The following is a 20,504-nucleotide window of genomic DNA, read 5'->3' as shown; positions in this document are numbered from 1 at the left end:
GTCGCCGGGCGCAGTGGCTCACACCTGTAATCCCAGCACTTTGGGAGGCCGAGCCGGGTGGATCACTTGAGGTCAGAGTTCAAGACCAGCCTGGCCAACATGGTGAAACCCCATCTCTCCTAAAAATACAAAAATCAGCTTGGCATGGTGGCTCGTGCCTGTAGTCCCAGCTACTTGGGAGGCTGAGGCAGGAGAATTGCTTGAACCCAGGAGGCAGAGGTTGCAGTGAGTCGAGATCGTGCCACTGAACTCCAGTCTGATGACACAGCGAGACTATCTCAAAAAAGAAAAAAAATATACTGAGATTCCCTTCCAGCAGTTCTAATACCAAACCACTGAAACAAATATATCAACTATACATCAAAAATATTCATCACGCACGTGCCCATACCATGCTCTAGCCTTTAGGTTACTGATGCTTCCAGAGAATGTAGGAATTCTATAAATCCTTAACCCTTCTTTGAATGAGAGGGCTAGCGCTTTCATAAATTAGCTAATAATGTGACAAATAACAGCAATTTGAATTTTTCTTACAGAATAAAATATACAAATGGAAGAGTTATCTAATTCATGTATTAGGTAGCAGTAGGTAGAAATGGTGAATTCTCTTAAGCCACAGAAACAAGATAGCACATTGTGTGATACACATTGTACAACACTGAGGGTAGGCCACAGTTGTAGATAAGAATTGGTTAAGGGAGATGCTATAATTAGCAAGTGGTTAATGTTCTACTTCCCATGTCCAAAAAGGGACACAATGGTTTTGTTGGTTCTCCAGCCCCTTTCCTTTGAAGAGTAGTAGTTTCTAACCATTCCAAGTTTCTCCAAAGCTCTAGATAAATTCTAGCAGAACTTAGCTGGCCGGGCATGGTGGCTCACACCTGTAATCCCAGCACTCTGGGAGGCTGAGGCAGGTGGATCACAAGGTCAGGAGATCAAGACCATCCTGGCTAACATGGTGAAACCCCGTCTCTACTAAAAATACAAAAAATTAGCCTGGCATGGTGACAGGCACCTGTAGTCCCAGCTACTCGGGAGGCTGAGGCAGGAGAATGGCATGAACCCAGGAGGCAGAGGTTGCAGTGAGCCGAGATTGTGCCACTGCACTCCAGCCTGGGCAACAGAGCGAGACTTCGTCTCAAAAAAAAAAAACAAAAAAAAAAACACCTAGCAACACAGCAGTTATAAAGGGTTAAACTTTAGCTCTAAACCACTTACCCTCAAATCGGTAGTAAGTACATACTTTTCCAGAATGCATACCAAATATTTTCTGCAGTCTGGGGAAAATGTTCTGAAATTTGTAAATGCCCTTCAAAATATAAGCTATATATTTACAGAATTTCCTTTAAACAAAATAAATTTACTGTATCATTCTGTAAAATGTCTGCGCAATCTCCAGCTCTTGTGCTAAAATTTAAAGTTATAACATGTAAATATTTCTGTATTTTTGGATTAACTTCCATTGAAGGAACATGTAATATTAACATATTCACTAGGACAAATGGGTGTTTTTGTATCTCTTCTCTTTCTAGCCACCAAGCAAATCTCTAGGCTGCTAGAATCAGCCCGTCAGTGGCAGAAGTTATGGTTAGAAATCCTCTCCTCTTCATTTTATAAATGGGAAAACTTAAGGAGCCACTAGGGAGTTCTGCAACTCACCAGTCACACGTTAATGGCCAAGAACCCATTCTCCCAAATGCCAACCCAGTACTCTCCACAGAATTAAGCTATATTAGCATCGTAAGCTAAAAACTCTTTCCCTACATCCCTACTGTAAGCCTCAGTAAAATGAGGCTAAATTATCCACCCACCTCCCCGGCCCCGATTCCTATTGGGAAATCTGCATTACCTAAATGCCAGATGTCTTGGGATTTCAAAATAGAATTATCTTATTGAAAAGAGGCTGGTTAACAGAATGGAATAATAAATGACTACTGCTGTGGCTTAGATTTTTGATGACAATGACCTGCTTTGGTTTCCCTAAGAACACCCAAGAGGAGCAATGACAAAAGTACACATTTTTATTAATAGCTGAATTTTAAACAGCAAATGTGTGGAGGTTATTTACTAACCAACAGGAAACACCTGCAGCAGGCTGCATACTTGTAGAGCAGCAAACTTAAGGGAAGTCTGTAAGGCTTTACTGTCTTCCTTTTCAAGTCTCTTCACTGCTATGCACATAGTTGAGGGCATAACCTTAAAAGTTTGTAACATAACGAAAACATTTTAAACATCAAACATTGTGCTTTCCCTACTGTGGCACATTTTTAAAAGCATTTGGCCAACTGGATGTTACAGCACAATGCCTGCTACATTATGTTTAAGCTTCCACTCCAGTTCTGAACCCACCTGACCCCTGGAACAGCTGGAATTACCAAATCAACAGGATATCAGTGTAACTCAATCTTACGTGGAGAGAACAAAGCAATTAGTTCCTCAAACACCCAATTTACTTGACCAACTTTAAGAATCAAAGACCAACTTTAGAAGTTTAGAAGTTTTTTAAAGCAGACACACATTTAGAATTAAGCTAAATGTGTACCCTCAGTGTTCCCCCATCCTCATCCCCAATTCTCACACACTCCTCCTTTGGTAGGAGAATGGTAAGAAGTGGATGAAACTTGATGCTTGACTACATGGCTCCACTAATTTAGTTAAAAAAAAAAAAAAAAAAAAAAAACCATAAACGTGGGTAGGGAAAGAAATGCTAAATCATACATCCAATTAGCCACTAAGGGTTGGCTATACAGAATTATAGTATGGATATGGAGAAAACGCTAATTGAACTTTTCTAAACAAATAAACATATACAAAATTATTTCTCCAATAGCTTTGATAAGTATTGACTTATTTTATGGGCAGATGATACCAAACTAGCAAAAAGCTTTATGCTAACAATGTGCCTTTGTGGGAAAACCAGCATGTTTGGTACTTAAAATATTTTCATTCTGAACTGAAGTCAGTAAATAGGCATGTCTTGCAACTTCATTTGCTTAGCAGGGTCTTGGTTTGATTTTTTAAAACTGGATCATAAAATGTTTTACTAGCGCTTGCCACTTAAAGTCCTAAATTTGGTGTATTGTAACCGTTGACAAGTAGTAGCATTTCCCTCGCCCCCAAAAAATCACAATATCAATTCTGTGGATATTTTAAAAGTTTATTTCTATTTTAACTAGCCCACAGACCCAATTCTTTGAGGGCTGAGCTGATTTCTGACAAATGGTCTATAGACCCTCCTCTTGGAAACTTACTATCACCTTCCAAAAAAGTCTGCACCTTCCATCATGATGCACATTTTAAGTTAAAATTGCCAATACAACCCTTAAAATGCAAGTTTATTGAATAAAGCTGAGAAGAGCAGTAAACAGACAAAAAATGCATCCACCTAAATAAAAAAAAATTCACATATTTACATAGTTCAGTAACTGTTAAAAGTTTTCACATGCAGAAGTTAATGCACAGGAAAATGTTGGTAATAGCGTCTGGATGTCTTGAAATGCTTAAAGCAATGTATAGACACACAAACACATTAGGTTTAGCTATAGGTCAATTAATAAACCTATGCAGTCCCCACAAAGTCACACATTCTAGTTCCAATTCCTCCTTTTAGGCACAAGCAAGTTGCCACATTCTTTGTAATGGTTCAGACTGACCATGAATGGTGTTGAACAACAGTAGCAAGTTTAAATATCCCTTCATTTACAGAACCATCCATCTCACCAGGGAAGTATGCAACATGCTTCAAAGAATAAGAAGAGAAATTTAAAAGCCCAGATTCTACTCATAAAAATATGAATGGAGAAAAGCAAGTAGTGTCTGTGCAACACAGTGCAGTATATTGTACAGAATATATTTAAGGCCATGGCAGTCTATAAATTAAAACTGGTATTCATTAAAAGAACGTACTGTTGACTACACTCTGAGTGCTCAACACATTTGGAAATGCAGTCTACGTAAGTGCTGCTTAACAAAAGAAACAAAATCACACACAGTGTGAGGCAACACATAAGCAGGTGTACCATAGAGTTATATCTACTACAGTGGTCTATATGAATAATAATTTACAAATGAACCAGTATTAATATGTCCCTTTATGTATACGGAAGTTGCTAAACTACAAAACATGTCCATTTGAAGTTTTTAGACATCTCTGTATCATAGAAGCAAACAAACAGCATCAGTTCCTCAGTTCTCTGTGTGACTGATTATTAAACAACCTGCAGACGCCGAGCATGATTACATTAGATAGAGCAGGCAGGTCTAGAGTTGTCACAATAATCAAGATGTCTAATGGCACCAGTCAAAAGAGTGCCAAACCTTACATCAATAAGAGAGAAAAATAAAAAGTTTTTATTTGTTTATAAGTATCTGTTGTGCTGAAAGTCAACTTTATGACTGGATATAAAAAGTCAGGAGTTAGAGTGTCATGCAGCAGCACTGATTTAATGACTGGAGATAGAACAAACAGATGTTTGAACAAAGTCTGACATTCTTAACAGGTTTTATTATATTGGGTGGAATGCTCTAAATTCATGAAAGCTTTTGGAAAATCTTCAATTCTCAATCCCTTAAAAAAGTATCCTGAACCGGGAAGAAAAAACAAGCGACAGAAATAATGATCTGGACAGATACAAAACAGGATGCTTTAGTTCCTCCCATATCCCAACTGCCATCTGGTGATAAAGAGTTCTCAGAAAGTAGAATATCTTTAATATTCATCAGGTAGAATCTCACCAGTGTAAAGAACCAACATTGATCTGGTGCCTCCGCTCACTCTCTGCAGACCATTTTGGATTCCTAGGATGTAATTATACATTTCACATGCATTTGTGAGATAAAATAAACATTATGTTTATATATATCCCACATAAGTCATTCACGCTTAAAGGTTTTCTAAATACTGTGTGTGGCACTAGAAACTTCATGCTGTATCAAGTCAGTGTCAGTACTAAGCTACTGGACTCTATAATGAAATATTATAGATAGACATTTACTGAAAACCAATACAAAAATCTGGCCCAGAAAGACCAGAATGGAAATACGCAATTTTCTTGATTTAAGATGGTCAAAAGTGTATGGGGGTTTGTTTTGTTTTGTTTTAAAAAGCTCTACACATGGTTTAAGACAGGTATGTGTAAGGAGCCTTTTTGTGTGTGCTGACTTTATCATGACAACTCTAGCTGATTCTTTATGAAAGATTAGGGATACTCATCTTCAGCAGTGCACATGAGAAATAAACTCTGAAAAAGGCAATTTCTTGGGTTTAGGAAGGACCGTATTCTGGGAATTACTTCAGAGGAACGGACAATAATTCTAGGATTATAGCCAAGAAAGACTGGAAGACTTCAGGAGATGCTTCAGCTTCTTCTAGATTTTGAATGCTGAATAAGCCACTGAAGTGTGATATCTAAAGATAGAGGGGAAAAGCGAAGACATTAAAGTTAAAAAACTAAACATCAAACAAGACAATATTTAAAATGCTGCTAATTCAAGGCACATACTATGCCTGACCTCTTCTGCTTTTCTGCCATCTGTATTCCCATAGTCCATTACCTGAACTTAAAGAGAATATGAGGAATTATCAGAGACTGAAGGGTTTTCTGACTTAAAAATTAAGTTGTGTATAGGATGGCTGGTGCCATCTTTTATGCGTTGCCCATACGATTGCAAATTGCCAGGAAGGCAAAAAAAAAAAAAAAGGAAGAACCCCTGTCTGGCCTCAAGGAGCTTTTAAGTATAATACACAGAAAAGATGCAGTAATTATTGGGGCTTGGGGGCCCCACCCCACAAAATTCCAGGTTAAAAAAAAAACGGCAAAGAATTTTAAAAGGCATGAAACATTGTGGAGCTCTGGATGGATTCTGAGTGATACAACGTGACTAAAGCAGAGGGATGGGAGAGAAGGCTGTCACTGCCAAGGCTAGTGCAGGATTCACATCATGCCCTTTCAACATCTGGGGCTGGATAATTTTTGTCCTCACTTCTTCAAAAGGGTACATGAGAGTCTATTAGAAGCACCACTCAATTCTCCAAGCCTGAAAGATGAGGGTAAATTCACTACCAGTTTCCCAGCTAATATGCATTAACGAAACAACACAGGGCTGAGCTATGAACAAACGTGGCCTGTTCACCACTGTGGAAACAGTGATTTCACTCAACTACTGAAGAAGCACCTCTGCACCTTAAAATGGGGACAACAGTACACAATAAGAGCAAAGCCACACTCATTTGAACTGAATGGGAGAAAGGTAAATCTGAAGTGAAATAACCAAATTTAAATATTTAAGAAATTCACGGCTGGGCGCGGTGGCTCACACCTGTAATCCCAGCACTTTGGGAGGCCAAGGTGGGTGGATCACCTGAGGTCAGCAGTTCAAGACCAGCCTGGCCAACATGGTGAAACCTGGTCTCTACTAAAAATACAAAAATTAGCCGAGCATGGTGGCGGGTGCCTGTAATCCAAGCTACTCGGGAGGCTGAGGCAGGAGAATCACTTGAACCCAGGAGGCAGAGGCTGCAGTGAGCCAAGATCGCGCCACTGCACTCCAGCTGGGTCACAAGAGTGAAACTCCATCTCAAAAAAAAAAAAAAAGAAATTCACTAAAGAACTATACGAAGCCTCTATGGATACTGATAGAAGTTCATATCCTAAAGACAAATGGATCTTTATGAATAGGGAAAAAGACAAAAGAAATAAGATAATCAGATGAACCGATTTATAAAATACTTATTTCGAATCTTACTAGACTAGATCTTATTAGACTGGATCGGTTTCCTTGGGCTTGATAACATTTTAAGTGAGTCAGGAGTTCTAAAATTACTACTGAGCTATTTAGCAAACTACTAAGATCAGCCTCAAATAGCAAAAGAAGTCCTCACAGCTCTACTGCACTTCCATACATGAGCCCATATTTTTTTTTTTTTCAGGAAAGCATCCAACTAGTTTGTAACAATGGAAAAACAGAAAACATATAGGGAGTAATGGATTTACAAAACAGCACAATGGACTAAAAATTACGGTTAGTGTGACAGGATTTCTCAACTTTGCCACTACTGACATTTTATGTTGGATAATTCTTTGCTGTGGACGCTATAGTATGTTTACCTACATCTCTGGTCTCTACCCACTAGATGCCAGCATCACCCTCCTAGTTGTGACAACCAAAAATGTCTCCAGACATTGTCAAAAGTATCCTGGGGAAAATGCTCCCCATTGAGAACCACTGACGTAGAAATAAATGCTCTCATGGAGCATATCTTAAATTTTAAAAAGGGTTTTCCCCGCCACTTAAGAGAAAAAACTTTTAAAAGTAACCACAAGTGCTTACAAGTCTGTTCTCAAATAAACGCTCCCAATGTAACAAGTGAATTATTCTATCCATTTATAAAGGAAAATTTGTGTATATCAGCTGTTACTAGGGCTGAGACCACCCTGGATGGTCTTTAAAGGAAGCCCAAAATCAGTCAGAACAATTATCCACACTTTAAGCTGAATAAAGCATGTTTGTGGCTGGGCATGGTGGCTCATGCCTGTAATCCAGGCACTCTGGGAGGCCAAGGCAGGTGCATCATGTGAGGTCAGGAGTTCAAGACCAGCCTGGTCAACATGGTGAAACCCTGTGTCTACTAAAAATACAAAAATTAGCCAGGCGTGGTAGTGGGCACCTGTAATCCCAGCTACTCAGGAGGCTGAGGCACAAGAATAACTTGAACCCAGGAAGTGGAGGTTGCTGTCAGCTAAAATCTTGCCACTGCACTCCAGCCACAGCAACAGAGTAAGACTACATCTTAAAAAAAATAAAAAATAAATAAAGCCATGTTTGCAGGAGGGGTGGAAGGTGAGTTAGGGAAGGACAGACTGGAATACAAAAGCTAAAGAAAAAATATCAGCATAAACTTTGTAAATATACTATTTTGGTACTATTTATTACATTTTATTCCAATACATTCATGTATCAAATCATCTCACACCAAATTAGTTAAGAAACTGAAGTTGAGCCATACATACCTATTCTGTAAGGATACTATGCTAGAATGTTTAGTGTCCCCCTAAAAAGTCATGTCCATCCAGAACCTCGGAATGTGACTTTTACTAGAAATAGGGTCTCTGCAAGTTATTAGTTAAGATAATGTCATACTGAATTAAGGTAGGCCGTAATCCAGTAACTTCTGTCCTTAGGAAAAGATAATACACTGACAGAGACAACTACAGGGGAGAAGCATGAATGTGAGGCAGAGGCTGGAGTGGTACATCTACAAGTGAAGGAATGCCAAGGATTGCTGGCAACCACCACAAGTTAGAGAGGCAAGGGGGGATCTTCTACAGCTTTCAGAGAGAACACGACCCTGCTGACAACTTGATTTTGGACTTCCAGCCTCCAGAATTTTGAATGACTTAAGTTTCTGCTGTTCCAAGCCATCTCGTTTGTGGTACTTTGTTATGGCAGTTCTAAGAAATTAATATGGGCACTGAGTAAATGAAAGGTATTTTGGGCTTATAATTCCAATAGAGTGCTAACATACTGCAATAATATACCGGTTCAATAACTGAAAAATTATTGTAGTGGCTGTAAACTGATTTTTGTAAAGTCTTATTCCATAAATGCCATTTTGTTATAAAGCACAGCTGGATACTAGCTCTGCAAAAATTAATACAATAAATTGGTATCACATAATCTTAGTCAAGACTTTATTGCATTTTCTTCTTTAAATAGCACAAAGAAGATTCAGGATGTTATACATTAAGTCCTCACTTAACATTATTGACAGGTTCTTGGAAACTGCCACTTTAAGTGAAACGGTGTATAACAAAACTATTTTTTTTCTCATTAACATTGTAACACTGAACAAAATGAGGGCCTACTGTATGTCATTTCACTTAAAAGTACAATTTCCTCTTCTTAAAAAATGTTTTGTTGTTCAACAGTTTGACAACATATAGGCCGGGCTCACACCTGTAATCCCAACACTTTGGGAGGCTAAGGCAGGTGGATCATTTGAGGTCAGGGGTTCAAGACCAGCCTGGGCAACATGGTGAAACCCTGTTACTATTGAAAATACAAAAATTAGCTGGGCGTGGTGGTGCACCTCTGTACTCCCAGCTACTCAGGAGGCTGAGGCACAAGAATCACTTGAACCCGGGAGGCAGAGGTTGCAGTAAGCTGAGATCACGCCACTGTACTCCAGCCAGGGTGAAGGAGTGAGACTGTCTCAAAAAAATATATATATATAATATATGTTATATATAGTATATTTTATATATAAATATATATAACATATTACATATATTATATATTAGATATATTTTATATATATTTATATGAGAGAGAGAGACAGAGAGATAAAACTGCAATTTCCAAGAAGCCATCAATAATGTAAAGTGAAGATTCACTATATTTGTTGTCAAAAGGTATAACATCTATTCTTTTTTCTCAAGCAAAAGCAACAGTATTCTGTAAAGGAAGTCACTTAATGAGAAATCGAGATAATAAGCTGTAAGAAGCACAGACATTCCTTCCAATGATACCCATTTCTTCCAAAATTACCAGTCATTTCTTACCTATATTATCCTTTTCTTTGCAAGAAATTGAATAGCAGCAAATTTCTCTATCCTGAATAGCAGACAGATTCCTATGAGAAGAAGAGGATAAGTTTGTGCTTAGAACAGCTGTCATACTTATCACTTTGTTCAATTTTACTCATTACTTTTATTACTATACTGAAGAAATCATTGTAGCAATCCTAAAATGTTAGGATTCACTTCTCTGATAGGCTAAAATTTATCTATCTAAAAAATATGGCTATGATCATTAGGAATAACATAACAAGTGGGCAAAATATGGTAATTTAGAAGCAAATTATTAAAATAGCATATTCAAGACATACATTTTTTCAATTAGCTGTTTCTCATCCAAGGCATTAGGAAGATCTCTCTTGTTTCCAAGCACTAGCACCTTTAAAAAGAAAAGATATTAAGAGCACACTTTTATGTAAGAAAAAGTCACAGAAGTTTATCATCCTGATATGTGAAGACATAAAATTAAGATGTTAACACATTCCACAATATTAAGGCATTTTGTGGTGGCCTATCTCATTCATTTCATTGCTCATACTGGTATTCGCTTAACTCCTACAATGGAAGTGCCCTTAATTCAGTGTGTGGTTGCCAACTTCTATTTAAAATATTCTGAGTCTATGCTATGCATTCTGCTATTCTTTTTTTTATTATTATTATTTTGAGACGGAGTCTCGCTCTGTCATCCAAGCCAGAGTGCAGTGGCGTGATCTCGGCTCACTACAAGCTCCACCTCCCAGGTTCATGTCATTCTCCTGCCTCAGCCTCCCGAGTAGCTGAGACTACAGGCACCTGCCACCACGCCTGGCTAATTTTTTGTGGTAGAGACGGGGTTTCACCGTGTTAGCCAGGATGGTCTCGATCTCCTGACCTCATGACCCGCCCATCTCGGCCTCCCAAAGTGCTGGGATTACAAGCATGAGCCACCGCGCCCAGCCACATTCTGCTATTCTTAATACAGGTTTAGTATGCCTTATCCAAAATACCTGGGACCAGCAGTGTTTCGAATTTTGGAATTTTTTTTGTATTTGCATTATATACTTACTGGTTGAGCATTCCTAATCCAAATGCAAATTCCTAAATGTATTCTAGAGACTGGCCTCTTCTCAGTTTCCCACTTCATCCCACCCAAAGGCCTTTACCTGGAACTCTCTTCTCCTCCAGCTGTCATATACCTCACATTCGTATGTATCCCTCAGATCTCAGCTCAAGCATTACTTCCTCGTGAATCCCTCATTCCTCCTGCAAACTAGATCAAATCTCCCCTCTAAATTACAACTCTCATAGCCCCTTGCACCTTTCTTCCTAGCACTTAAAGCTGCATTATTCAGAGTATCTACCTTTCCCACTAAACCATAAGGTCCATGACGGCAAGGAGTATGTTTCTACTGATTTCTGTTCATCACTCTATCTCTGGGCCTAAGCACTGCTCCTGATGCACAGTAGTTTAGTAGATATCTGGTTACGAGATTCATATTTACCACAATGCCCAGTATATGGCAGATACACGGTAAACAAGTCTTCCAGATTTTAAAAAAGAAGATGTTACTGATTTCAAACATAATTAATATCATTGTATAATTACCATAATGAATATCATTATATAATTACAATGTAAAATAACAAGTATTCCGTACTTACTGGAATTCCTTGTAACTGTGGTTTATCTAGAAGATTATGTAGCTCATTTCGGGAAGCTTCTATCTTTTCACGATCTGCAGCATCTATCATGTAACTTAAAAAAATGAAGTGATCTCAACATACCTTCTCCATATGACTTGATGACGACAACTGGTATTACTGATTTTTAATTTTCGTAAGATTTACATTATTGAAATTGTTAACCAAAATAAACTATGTCCTAAAGAAAGGCTCAGCACTCTTTAATACTTTTTAACTAGACTGTTTTTAGAGACTAATACATGATAGTAAAACATGTATACCCCTTAGCTCTTGGCTCCATAAACAAAAAACATAAAGATCTTATTCTATGATTAATTTTTTTAAATCCCATGTTAATGGACTTGCACTAGGATATTAGCTAAGAAAGACTTTCATTTTCAAGATAAAAATTGAGCCTCCAGAAATACTAAAATAAACTTTCTTCTTTGATGCCTAAATTGATTTAAAAGCAAACAAACAAACAAAAAAACCACTTACACAATAGCATTGACTCCTCTGCAATACCGCTCCCACATGCTTCGAAATCGGGGTTGTCCTCCTATGTCCCATATCTTTAAACCAAAACAAGGCAATTCTTAATAAAGATATTTTAAATAAATGATTGAAAGAGGAAGTAACAGAAAATGAAAAAGATCAGGAAGATACACTTATTTCTACAACGTTAAGAGGCAAAGTGCTCCTGAAAAACTTGACTTCAAACAAGCTCTTAATATGGGAATTCTTGGGGCCACTTCTAAACTTGAAGTCCATATTTAATACATTTACAATACATCTAAAAGTTTGCTTGAGCAAAGATTTGGTTTATGTGCAACAGTTTGCCTGTTAACTAATATACTTCTATTACTGAAAACATGTCTTTATAACAATTTAAAAGTTACAGGACCATGCACCATCCAGATTTGAATGCCAAGACAGAAAACAGCAATTCAGAATCTATTAAAGCTTAATTGTCTGGTTTGTTCTACATTAATGCCTAACCTTTTTAAATTATCCTGTAAATAAGTAGCCAACATTTCCACATAGGTGTTTTTCTTATATAAAATTATTTTGGTTGGGCGTGGTGGCTCACGCCTGTAATTCCAGCACTTTGGGAGGCCGAGGCAGGTGGATCACTTGAGGTCAGGGTTCGAGACCAGCCCAGCCAACATGGTGAAACCTCATCTCTACTAAAAATACAAAAAATTAGCCAGGTGTGGTGGCAGGTGCCTGTAATCCCAGCTACTCGGGGGCTGAGGCAAGAGAACCACTTGAACCCAGGAAATGGAGATTGCAGTGAGCTGAGATCACACCATTGCACTCCAGCCTGGGCAACAAGAGTGAAACTCCATCTCAAAAAAATAAAAATTATTTTATCCATATGAAAGCCACCATCCATAATCATTTTATTATTGTGTCTACTCCATAGGGCATCACACTAGACACTGGGCTACATCAAAGTCTCAAATCATGGCATTTATCTTCAAGAGGTTTCCAATTTAACTACAGAACTGGTAATAAGCATAAAGAAACATGCACATGACTGAATCTGGAACTTCATTAGATGAGCCACAGAGAAAGTGAACAGCTGCTGTGAACCACAATAATTGGGCAAAATGGACATTAAGCCTCAGGCCATAGATTTTATTTTTGAAAAACAAAATAGATTAAAAATCTATTCTTGGCCAGGCGTGGTGGCTCACGACTGTAATCCCAGCACTTTGGAGAGGCTGTGGCAGGCAGACCATTTGAGGTTAGGAGTTGAGACGAGCCTAATAGACATGGTGAAACCCTGTCTCTACTAAAAATACAAAAAATTAGCTGGGAGTGGTGGCACAAGTCTGTAATCTTAGCTATTCTGGAGGCTGAGCCAGGAGAATCACTTGAACCCGGGAGGCAGAGGCTGCAGTGAGTGAAGATTGTACTACTGCACTCCAGCCTGGGGGAAAGAGCAAAACTCTGCTTCAAAAAAAAAAAACAACAACAACAACAACAACAACAAAAACTATTCTTTTGAAACATGCACATTCATTACTGAAAAACTGCAAATTTTCAGTAAAAACACAGAAATTAAACAGAATAATTTCTAGGTGTTTATGCTAACAATTTAAATTGCATATGGCAAGAAATAACATACCTTTATTGTGACGTTACCTTTAGTTACCTTCCTCATGTTGAAGCCCACTGTGGGTATCATATCTTCACTGAATTGACCTGACTGAACAAAATAAAACATTTGAAGTTAGACTAATCAACATTTATAATGACACTGCATAAACTTCTAATATCAACATTGCATTTGTACCCATTTTAGTAAATATTTTTTTACCATTGGTAACCATCCACTTTAAGAATATGTTCCTTATGGCCATAATTCTTGAAGAGATGCATTATTTTTGTCCCAACAAAGATAAATTCTCCCATCTAAAAAAGATATTTTTGAAACTAATGTAATTTTTCACATATTTCCTTATTTTAAAAAATTTTTTATATTACAAATACATATGAAAATTTATAAATGTGTTCACCTGATGTACATTTTCACACACAAAGTAGATGAAATCAGATATCAAACTTTCAGCATTTAAATTACTCTGACAATAACTATTAAAATTCACTGCTAAATAGCATTTCCAAGTCTGTCTTTTAATAAGGCTTATAAAATATTTTGCCATACAGAAGTTTTTCCTTTTATGTAATCAATTTTGTTCTCTTTTTGGTTTCTAATCTCAATGTCATGAAATCAAAATTAAATTCTTCTAATACTATGTGACTTTTTCAAATTTAAAACATGTATCCAACTGGAGTATGACGATACACAGTACTAAAGGAAAGTCTCTTTTTCCAAATAGATAACCAACAATCATCCCACCACTAATTAAAAAATCTGTCTTTGGCTGAGCGTGGCTCATGCCTGTACCCCCAGCACTTTGGGAGGCCAAGGTGGGTGGATCACCTGAGGTCAGGAGTTCAAGACTGGCCTGGCCAACATGATGAAACCCGTCTCTACTAAAATACAAAAATCAGCCAGGGATGATGGCAGGTGCATGTAATCCCAGCTACTCGGGAGGCTGAGGCAGGAGAATCGCCTGAACCCAGGAGGCAGAGGTTGTAGTAAGCTGAGATCACACCAGTGCACTCCAGCCTGGGTGACAGTGTGACATTCCATCTTAAAAAAAAAAAAAAAGGTCTGTCCTTTACCAATTAATTAAAAATTATACATCAGGCCGGGTGTGATGGCGCACACCTGTAATCCCAGTACTTTGGGGGGCCAAGGCGGGTGGATCACTTGAGGTCAGGAGTTCAAGGCCAGCCTGGCCAACATGCTGAAACCTTGCCTCTACCAAAAATGCAAAAAAAATTAGCCAGGTGTGGTGGCATGCACCTGTAATCCCAGCTACTTGGGAGGCTGTGGCAGGAGAATCACTTGAACCTGAGAGGTAGATGTTGCAGTGAGCCGAGATTGTGCCACTGCCAGCCTGGGCAACAGAGTGAGACTCTATCTCCAAATAAATAAATAATAAGTGATATGTCAAACACCATAGACAGACAGTTCTGTATCTGGGTCCTCAATTCTTTTCCATTACTCTGTTTATTCCTGAATAAACACTAGATTTATTACTACAATTTATACTAGATATTATTCTATACAGCTGATTAAAAATTTGAGATTTTTTGGTATTATCTTTATTCATCACCCACATTCCAAATAAACTTCAGAGATTAATAATTTTGTTAAAATACTGACTGGAATTACACTAAATATATTAATTTGAGAAAAATCACACTTAACTCAATATGTAACTACTATCAGGTCTTTTCATTCAGGCACATATTTGACCAGTTAGTCATCCCAATCTTTTATATTCTTCAGTAAAGTATCACGATTCTCTTATGCCTTACCATATTCTTGCCATATTCTCTATTTTGACTGCTCTTGTGAAGTACATCTTAATGAGTCACAATTAATACTGATTTTATGCATTTATATTTTAGTTACGTTAGCAAATTTCTCAGTTTCTTTCTCAGTTGAGTTTACTATTAAATTTTAGGCTAACAACCCAGGATTAACAAACACCTCAACAAGGGACTGGTTAAACAAACAGGACTATTTTCATGGCCTTAACACCGGGCAATTGTTTGCTATGGCCTCATGCTAGCCACATACACATGTATTCCAAAATTGTCTTAAGTCTTGAGCACAATGAATTCCAACTGTACAAACAACTTCCTCTACAGAACTCGAATTCTGCCTTTTTTAACCGTTCTGTGCAGTTTTATTAATATGAGAAAAAAATGTTAACACAACTGTAATCACTAATTTCACTTATATAAGACATTATAATTATAATTCTCTGGACTTTCATGTATGTGATTATACGTGAAAATCTAGTCCTTATATCAAAACTCGTATCAAAACTAAGCCATGATAAAAGATAAATGGCCAATAAAGTCATGAAAAGATGTTCAACTCATTAATCATTAGGGAAATGCAAATCAAACCCACAAAGAGATACCACCTAACATCCAGTAGGATGGCTACTATTAAGAAAAAAAAAAAAAAAAACACAGAAAGTCAGCACTGGAAAGAATGCAGAGAAATAGGAACTCTTGTATACTGCTGGCAGGAAGATAAAATGGTACAGCTAATATGAAAAATGGAACAGCAGTTCCTCAAAACCTAAAAATAGAATTATCATATGATCCAGCAATTCAACTTCTGAATATACACTCAAAAGAAATGAAGACATTTTGCTAAGTGAAATGAGCCAGAAGTCTCTCTCTCTCTCTCTCTCATACACACACACACACACACACACACACACACACACACACACACACACACAGACAGTATTTCAATTTATGAGGTACCTAAAGTACTCAAGTTCATAAAGACAGAAGATACTTATTTGCTTAATGGGTATGGAATTTCAGTTTGAAAAGATAAAAAATTTCTAGAAGTGGACAGTGGGATGGTTACACAATGTGAATGTACTTAACACTACTGAATTGCACAATTGAAAATGATTAAGATGATACAGTGTGTTCTGCGTATTTTACCAAAATTTTTTAAAAACTAGTCATGATATAGGGAAGGACAATTATCATTACCATTTTATAGAACAGGTAGTAGAGTCCCAAGGTCACATGGCTAAATCATGATTATATTTTTCTTAAATATTTTCATTGTAATTATATTTATTGTGATAGGCTTTAATCTCTAAGGAGAGATCTACGTGAGATAATGCTCATTTATTTCATATCTTTAGGTGTTTTACTTAATGAAAAGGCAGGAAATAGTAGCTAAACTTTTTAGGTACCAAACTTTATAATTAGCTTGCATAGAAAGCTTTCTAAAAGGCAATACACACTTGGCTAACTTCCCACAAACAATCTATAGAACATGATTTAATGTGTTCTCAATGTTTCAGGGTCATTTTATCTATTGCAAAACAAGAAAACTAAATTAGACAACACTCAAGGGCCCTCCCTTTTGGAGGTAAAATTTTATGATTATGAACATCAACTACAGCACCCCTTTGTAATGAAATAATGTAGGGGCTGCCATTATACTGGAGTACCCCTGAGCTTTCTCAGGGGTTCATTTATCTCTTTTCTTTACCTCGGCCGACACTAACAACTTTCCTGTAATTCAGTTGCTACTGCTAACATGCAAAAACTGAAAATCAGCTAATCAAGTCCTTGAGCTTCTACTCCAAAAAGTCTTGAGTACAGCAAGATATTCAATAACTATTTGTTGAACAAAGTAAGAGTTATTAGGGCCGGGCATAGTGGCTCAAGCTTCTAATTCCAGCACTTTGGGAGGCTGAGACAGGCAGGTTGCTGCGGCCCAGGAGTTCAAGACTAGCCTGGGTGACATGGCAAAACTTTCTCTCTACAAAAAACACAAAAATTAGCTGGGCATGGTTATATGTACCTGTAGTCCCAGCTACTAGGGAAGCTGCGGTGGGAGGATTGCTTGAGCCTGGGAGGTGGAGGTTGAGATCTTAAGAACAATATGACTTTAAGCCAAGATTGTGCCACTGTACTATGGCCTAGACAACAGAGTGAGAGCATGTCTCAAAAAAACAAACAAACAAAAAACCATAGGCCATGAAGGAGGAAAATGATGGAACTCTTCTGCCAATAAAGTGCTTAACTTTGTTGCATGAATTTTGTGCAATAATTACTTTATGGACCTGGAAATATTTTCTACTTCTTTCCTAGTGTCCAATCTTAATCATCACTTTTCGAAGCTTGCGTTGAACAACTATAACCACTCAGTCGGCAGTTGGGCAATAGATACCTGAGAATTTATGTCTGAGCTGTCAAGAAGCTGCTTAATTAAGACTACAGGTTTGGGAAACAGATGTTTAGAAAATACTACTTAGTGGTGTATCATTCTACTTATTTTAACAAATTTAACAAACACATAATACTAAGCACTTAATACTCATCAGCATAGTTTAATCCTTATGACAACCCAATGAAATGAGTAGCATTATCTTCATTTCTCAGATGAGAAAAACAAGGCAATGTCAGATTAAGTCACTTGCCTAAAGTCATATTGTTCTTAAGATCTGGATAGTTATGAGTTAATCTGACTTGGGGGGAAGAGTAGAGACATAAAAATACGTAGTCCCTCCTTATCCTTGGGGGATACATTCCAAGAACCCCAGTGGATGCCTGACATCACAGATAGAACCTAACCCTATGTACACTATGTTTTTTCCAATACATACATACCTATGATAAAGCTTAATTTATAAATTAGGCACAGTACTCTTCTGCTTTGGAGTCATTATTTCAGAGGTTGATCATATGTACTGAAACTGGAAAGCAAAACCATGGATAAGAGGGACCAGTGCATGCTTTCATGCCTGCCTTCTTAAATGCCATGATCACACGTGGCACTCGCTGTGATTTTGTGATGGTAGATGGAGCTGTCACTGTCACAATGCTTACCCTCCTATAAGACAAACTTGCAAGGTAGTGTACCTGGAATTTGGTTGAACAAAATGAATCTGAAGCAAAATAAGATGGTGAAAAGAAGACTATTCTCAAAGTCAGGGCATCTTATTACCAATTATGCTACTTACTAACCAGATGCAAGTCATGTGACGTTGGGATTCAGCTTCCTTATCTAGAAAAAGGACATTGGAAGAGTATCTCCAAAGTCACTTCCAGACCTAACATTTATGGTTTTATGTTCTATTCATAGGCTGTTCATTTAAAATACAGGTAAGCAAGGAGATGAATGCTACAACAGCAGAAAAATGTGGCTCTTCCCAAATTCATTAGCATACCAAAGGCTAACGCAGACCTTGTCCCAGAAAGTTCTATCAGTGCCAACTCCACTTTGCAGCACTCACCTAAATTTTCTACTAGAGATCTCAGAAATGAGACAAATGGAAAATGGTGAAAACCGTACAGAGAGCAATCAAAATTAACAGCAGGAAGACTGAAGACATGAGGTGGTGAACCTCTAATAGTGAAAAGACACTTTACTAAAGATACCTTAAGACAGCCGGGCGTAGTGTCTCACGCCTGTAATCCCAGCACTTTGGGAGGCCAAGGCAGGTGGACTGCCTGAGCTCAGGAGTTCAAGACCAGCCTGGGCAACGTGGTGAAACCTCACCTGTACTAAAATATAAAAAGTTAGCTGGGCATGGTGGAGCATGCCTGTAGTCCCAGCTACTCTGGAAGCTGAGGCAATCGCTTGAACCCAGGAGGTGGAGGTTGCAGTGAGCTGAGATCGCACCACTGCACTCCAGCCTGGGCCACAGAGCATTACCAAAAAAAAAAACAAAAGATACCAGCCAGGCGTGGTAGCTCACACCTGTAATCCCAGCACTTTGGGAGGCCAAGGCGGGTGGATCATGAGGTCAAGAGATCGAGACCATTTGGGCCAACATGGTGAAACCCTGTCTGTACAAAAAAATACAGAAATTAGCTGGGCGTGGTGGCGCGTGCCTGTAGTCCCAGCTACTCGGGAGGCTGAGGCAGGAGAATTGCTTGAATCCAGGAAGTGGAGGTTGCAGTGAGCCGAGATCACGCCACTGCACTCCAGCTTGGTGACAGAGCGAGACTCCGTCTCAAAAAAAAAAAAAAAAAAAAAAAGGATACCTTAAGACAATAGAAATGGGTGAGGGGTGGATGCAACTATTCTTTGTAAACAGGTTAATATACCAGAGATGTACTGTGCACTGACTGCTTGTAAACAGTGATATCTGACACTGGAAAGAGCACAGTGAAATCCTCTTCATATGTTTTAATGCTTTCAAAGTAGAGTAGTACTAAATGGATTAGGTTAGATTTTACAATTGCTCTTTTAAATGAAGACATGCAGAAAGCAAGCTATTAACAACAACATGGGAAATGAAGTTTCTCTTTGCTTGACCTGTCCATCTATAGCAGCGGTTCAATCCAATACAATAAACTTAAAAAGACAAATAGAAAAACACCTACTTTAACAAACGTCTCACAGTTTTTTTCTCTAAGAATCATTTTTTAAGGGTGTGGTTATCAAGCCACTTTATGAAGACAGAATGACATATGGAACATGACAAAGCCTCATACTAATTTTTTTCTTTTGGTACAGTATAGAAGAAGCTACTTTTCACATGCTAAGCAGAGTGGTCTTTTCTTTTTAAAACAAAACACACCAGGACTCAATTGTTTAATTCCAAAATTCACACACTGGGCAAGTGAGAGGATATGACCAACTAAATACCCAAATTAGTCATTTTTCCTTCTAAGAACTTTTAATTCATACATGAAGTCACTATAATTACCAATACTTATTTTTCAAATTATTATGCTTTCTATATTTCTGTAGTAAGTAGAATTTTGTATTTCAATTTAGTAAGAAAAAGAATTACAACCAATTTTTCTTTTTTTTTTTTTTTTTTTTTTTTTGCTGGGAAAACACTTAAAAGGAAGGTAATAAGATACTCATCTAGGGGGAAATTTTGATGAAGAGCAAGAAGTTTCACAGTCTGAAAGTATATCTCCCACAAACTGATCATTAGTTGCAAGATGGGAAAAACTAGTAATTATACAATGGAAAAATCAGGCAACACTTTGTGTGATCACAATTAGTATCTCAATGCTCAGATTAACATCATGTGCCTATAGACACAATACCATTAGAATGACACCATATCCCCTATGTAGTATTTCAGCTGAGTATATATAACAGAATCTAATCATCAGACAAACCCAAAATGAGGAACACTCTATTTAAAAGAAGGGTCATGTGTGAATTTT

The 20,504-nt window shown here is 37.8% G+C and overlaps 1 protein-coding gene across 1 annotated transcript in view; it reads right to left on the bottom strand.

Annotated features, from left to right (window-relative positions):
* Positions 1 to 3,143: 3,143 nt before the first annotated feature.
* The window catches only part of LOC105477628 (ARF like GTPase 8B), a 54,298-nt gene continuing 36,937 nt past the window's right edge, over positions 3,144 to 20,504 (bottom strand). Inside the window, exons 2-7 of the mRNA XM_011734192.3 lie at positions 13,372 to 13,452; positions 11,736 to 11,809; positions 11,217 to 11,310; positions 9,887 to 9,954; positions 9,561 to 9,631; positions 3,144 to 5,407 (exon numbers count right to left, since the gene is read on the bottom strand). Coding sequence (XP_011732494.1) covers positions 5,358 to 5,407; positions 9,561 to 9,631; positions 9,887 to 9,954; positions 11,217 to 11,310; positions 11,736 to 11,809; positions 13,372 to 13,452 — 438 coding nt within the window. The 3' untranslated portion in view covers positions 3,144 to 5,357. The remainder of the gene's footprint in view (positions 5,408 to 9,560; positions 9,632 to 9,886; positions 9,955 to 11,216; positions 11,311 to 11,735; positions 11,810 to 13,371; positions 13,453 to 20,504) is intronic.

Source organism: Macaca nemestrina, chromosome 2 (genome assembly GCF_043159975.1).
Source record: "Macaca nemestrina isolate mMacNem1 chromosome 2, mMacNem.hap1, whole genome shotgun sequence".
Taxonomy (NCBI): Eukaryota; Metazoa; Chordata; class Mammalia; order Primates; family Cercopithecidae; genus Macaca; species Macaca nemestrina.
This window is presented reverse-complemented; position numbering and strand designations above follow the sequence as displayed.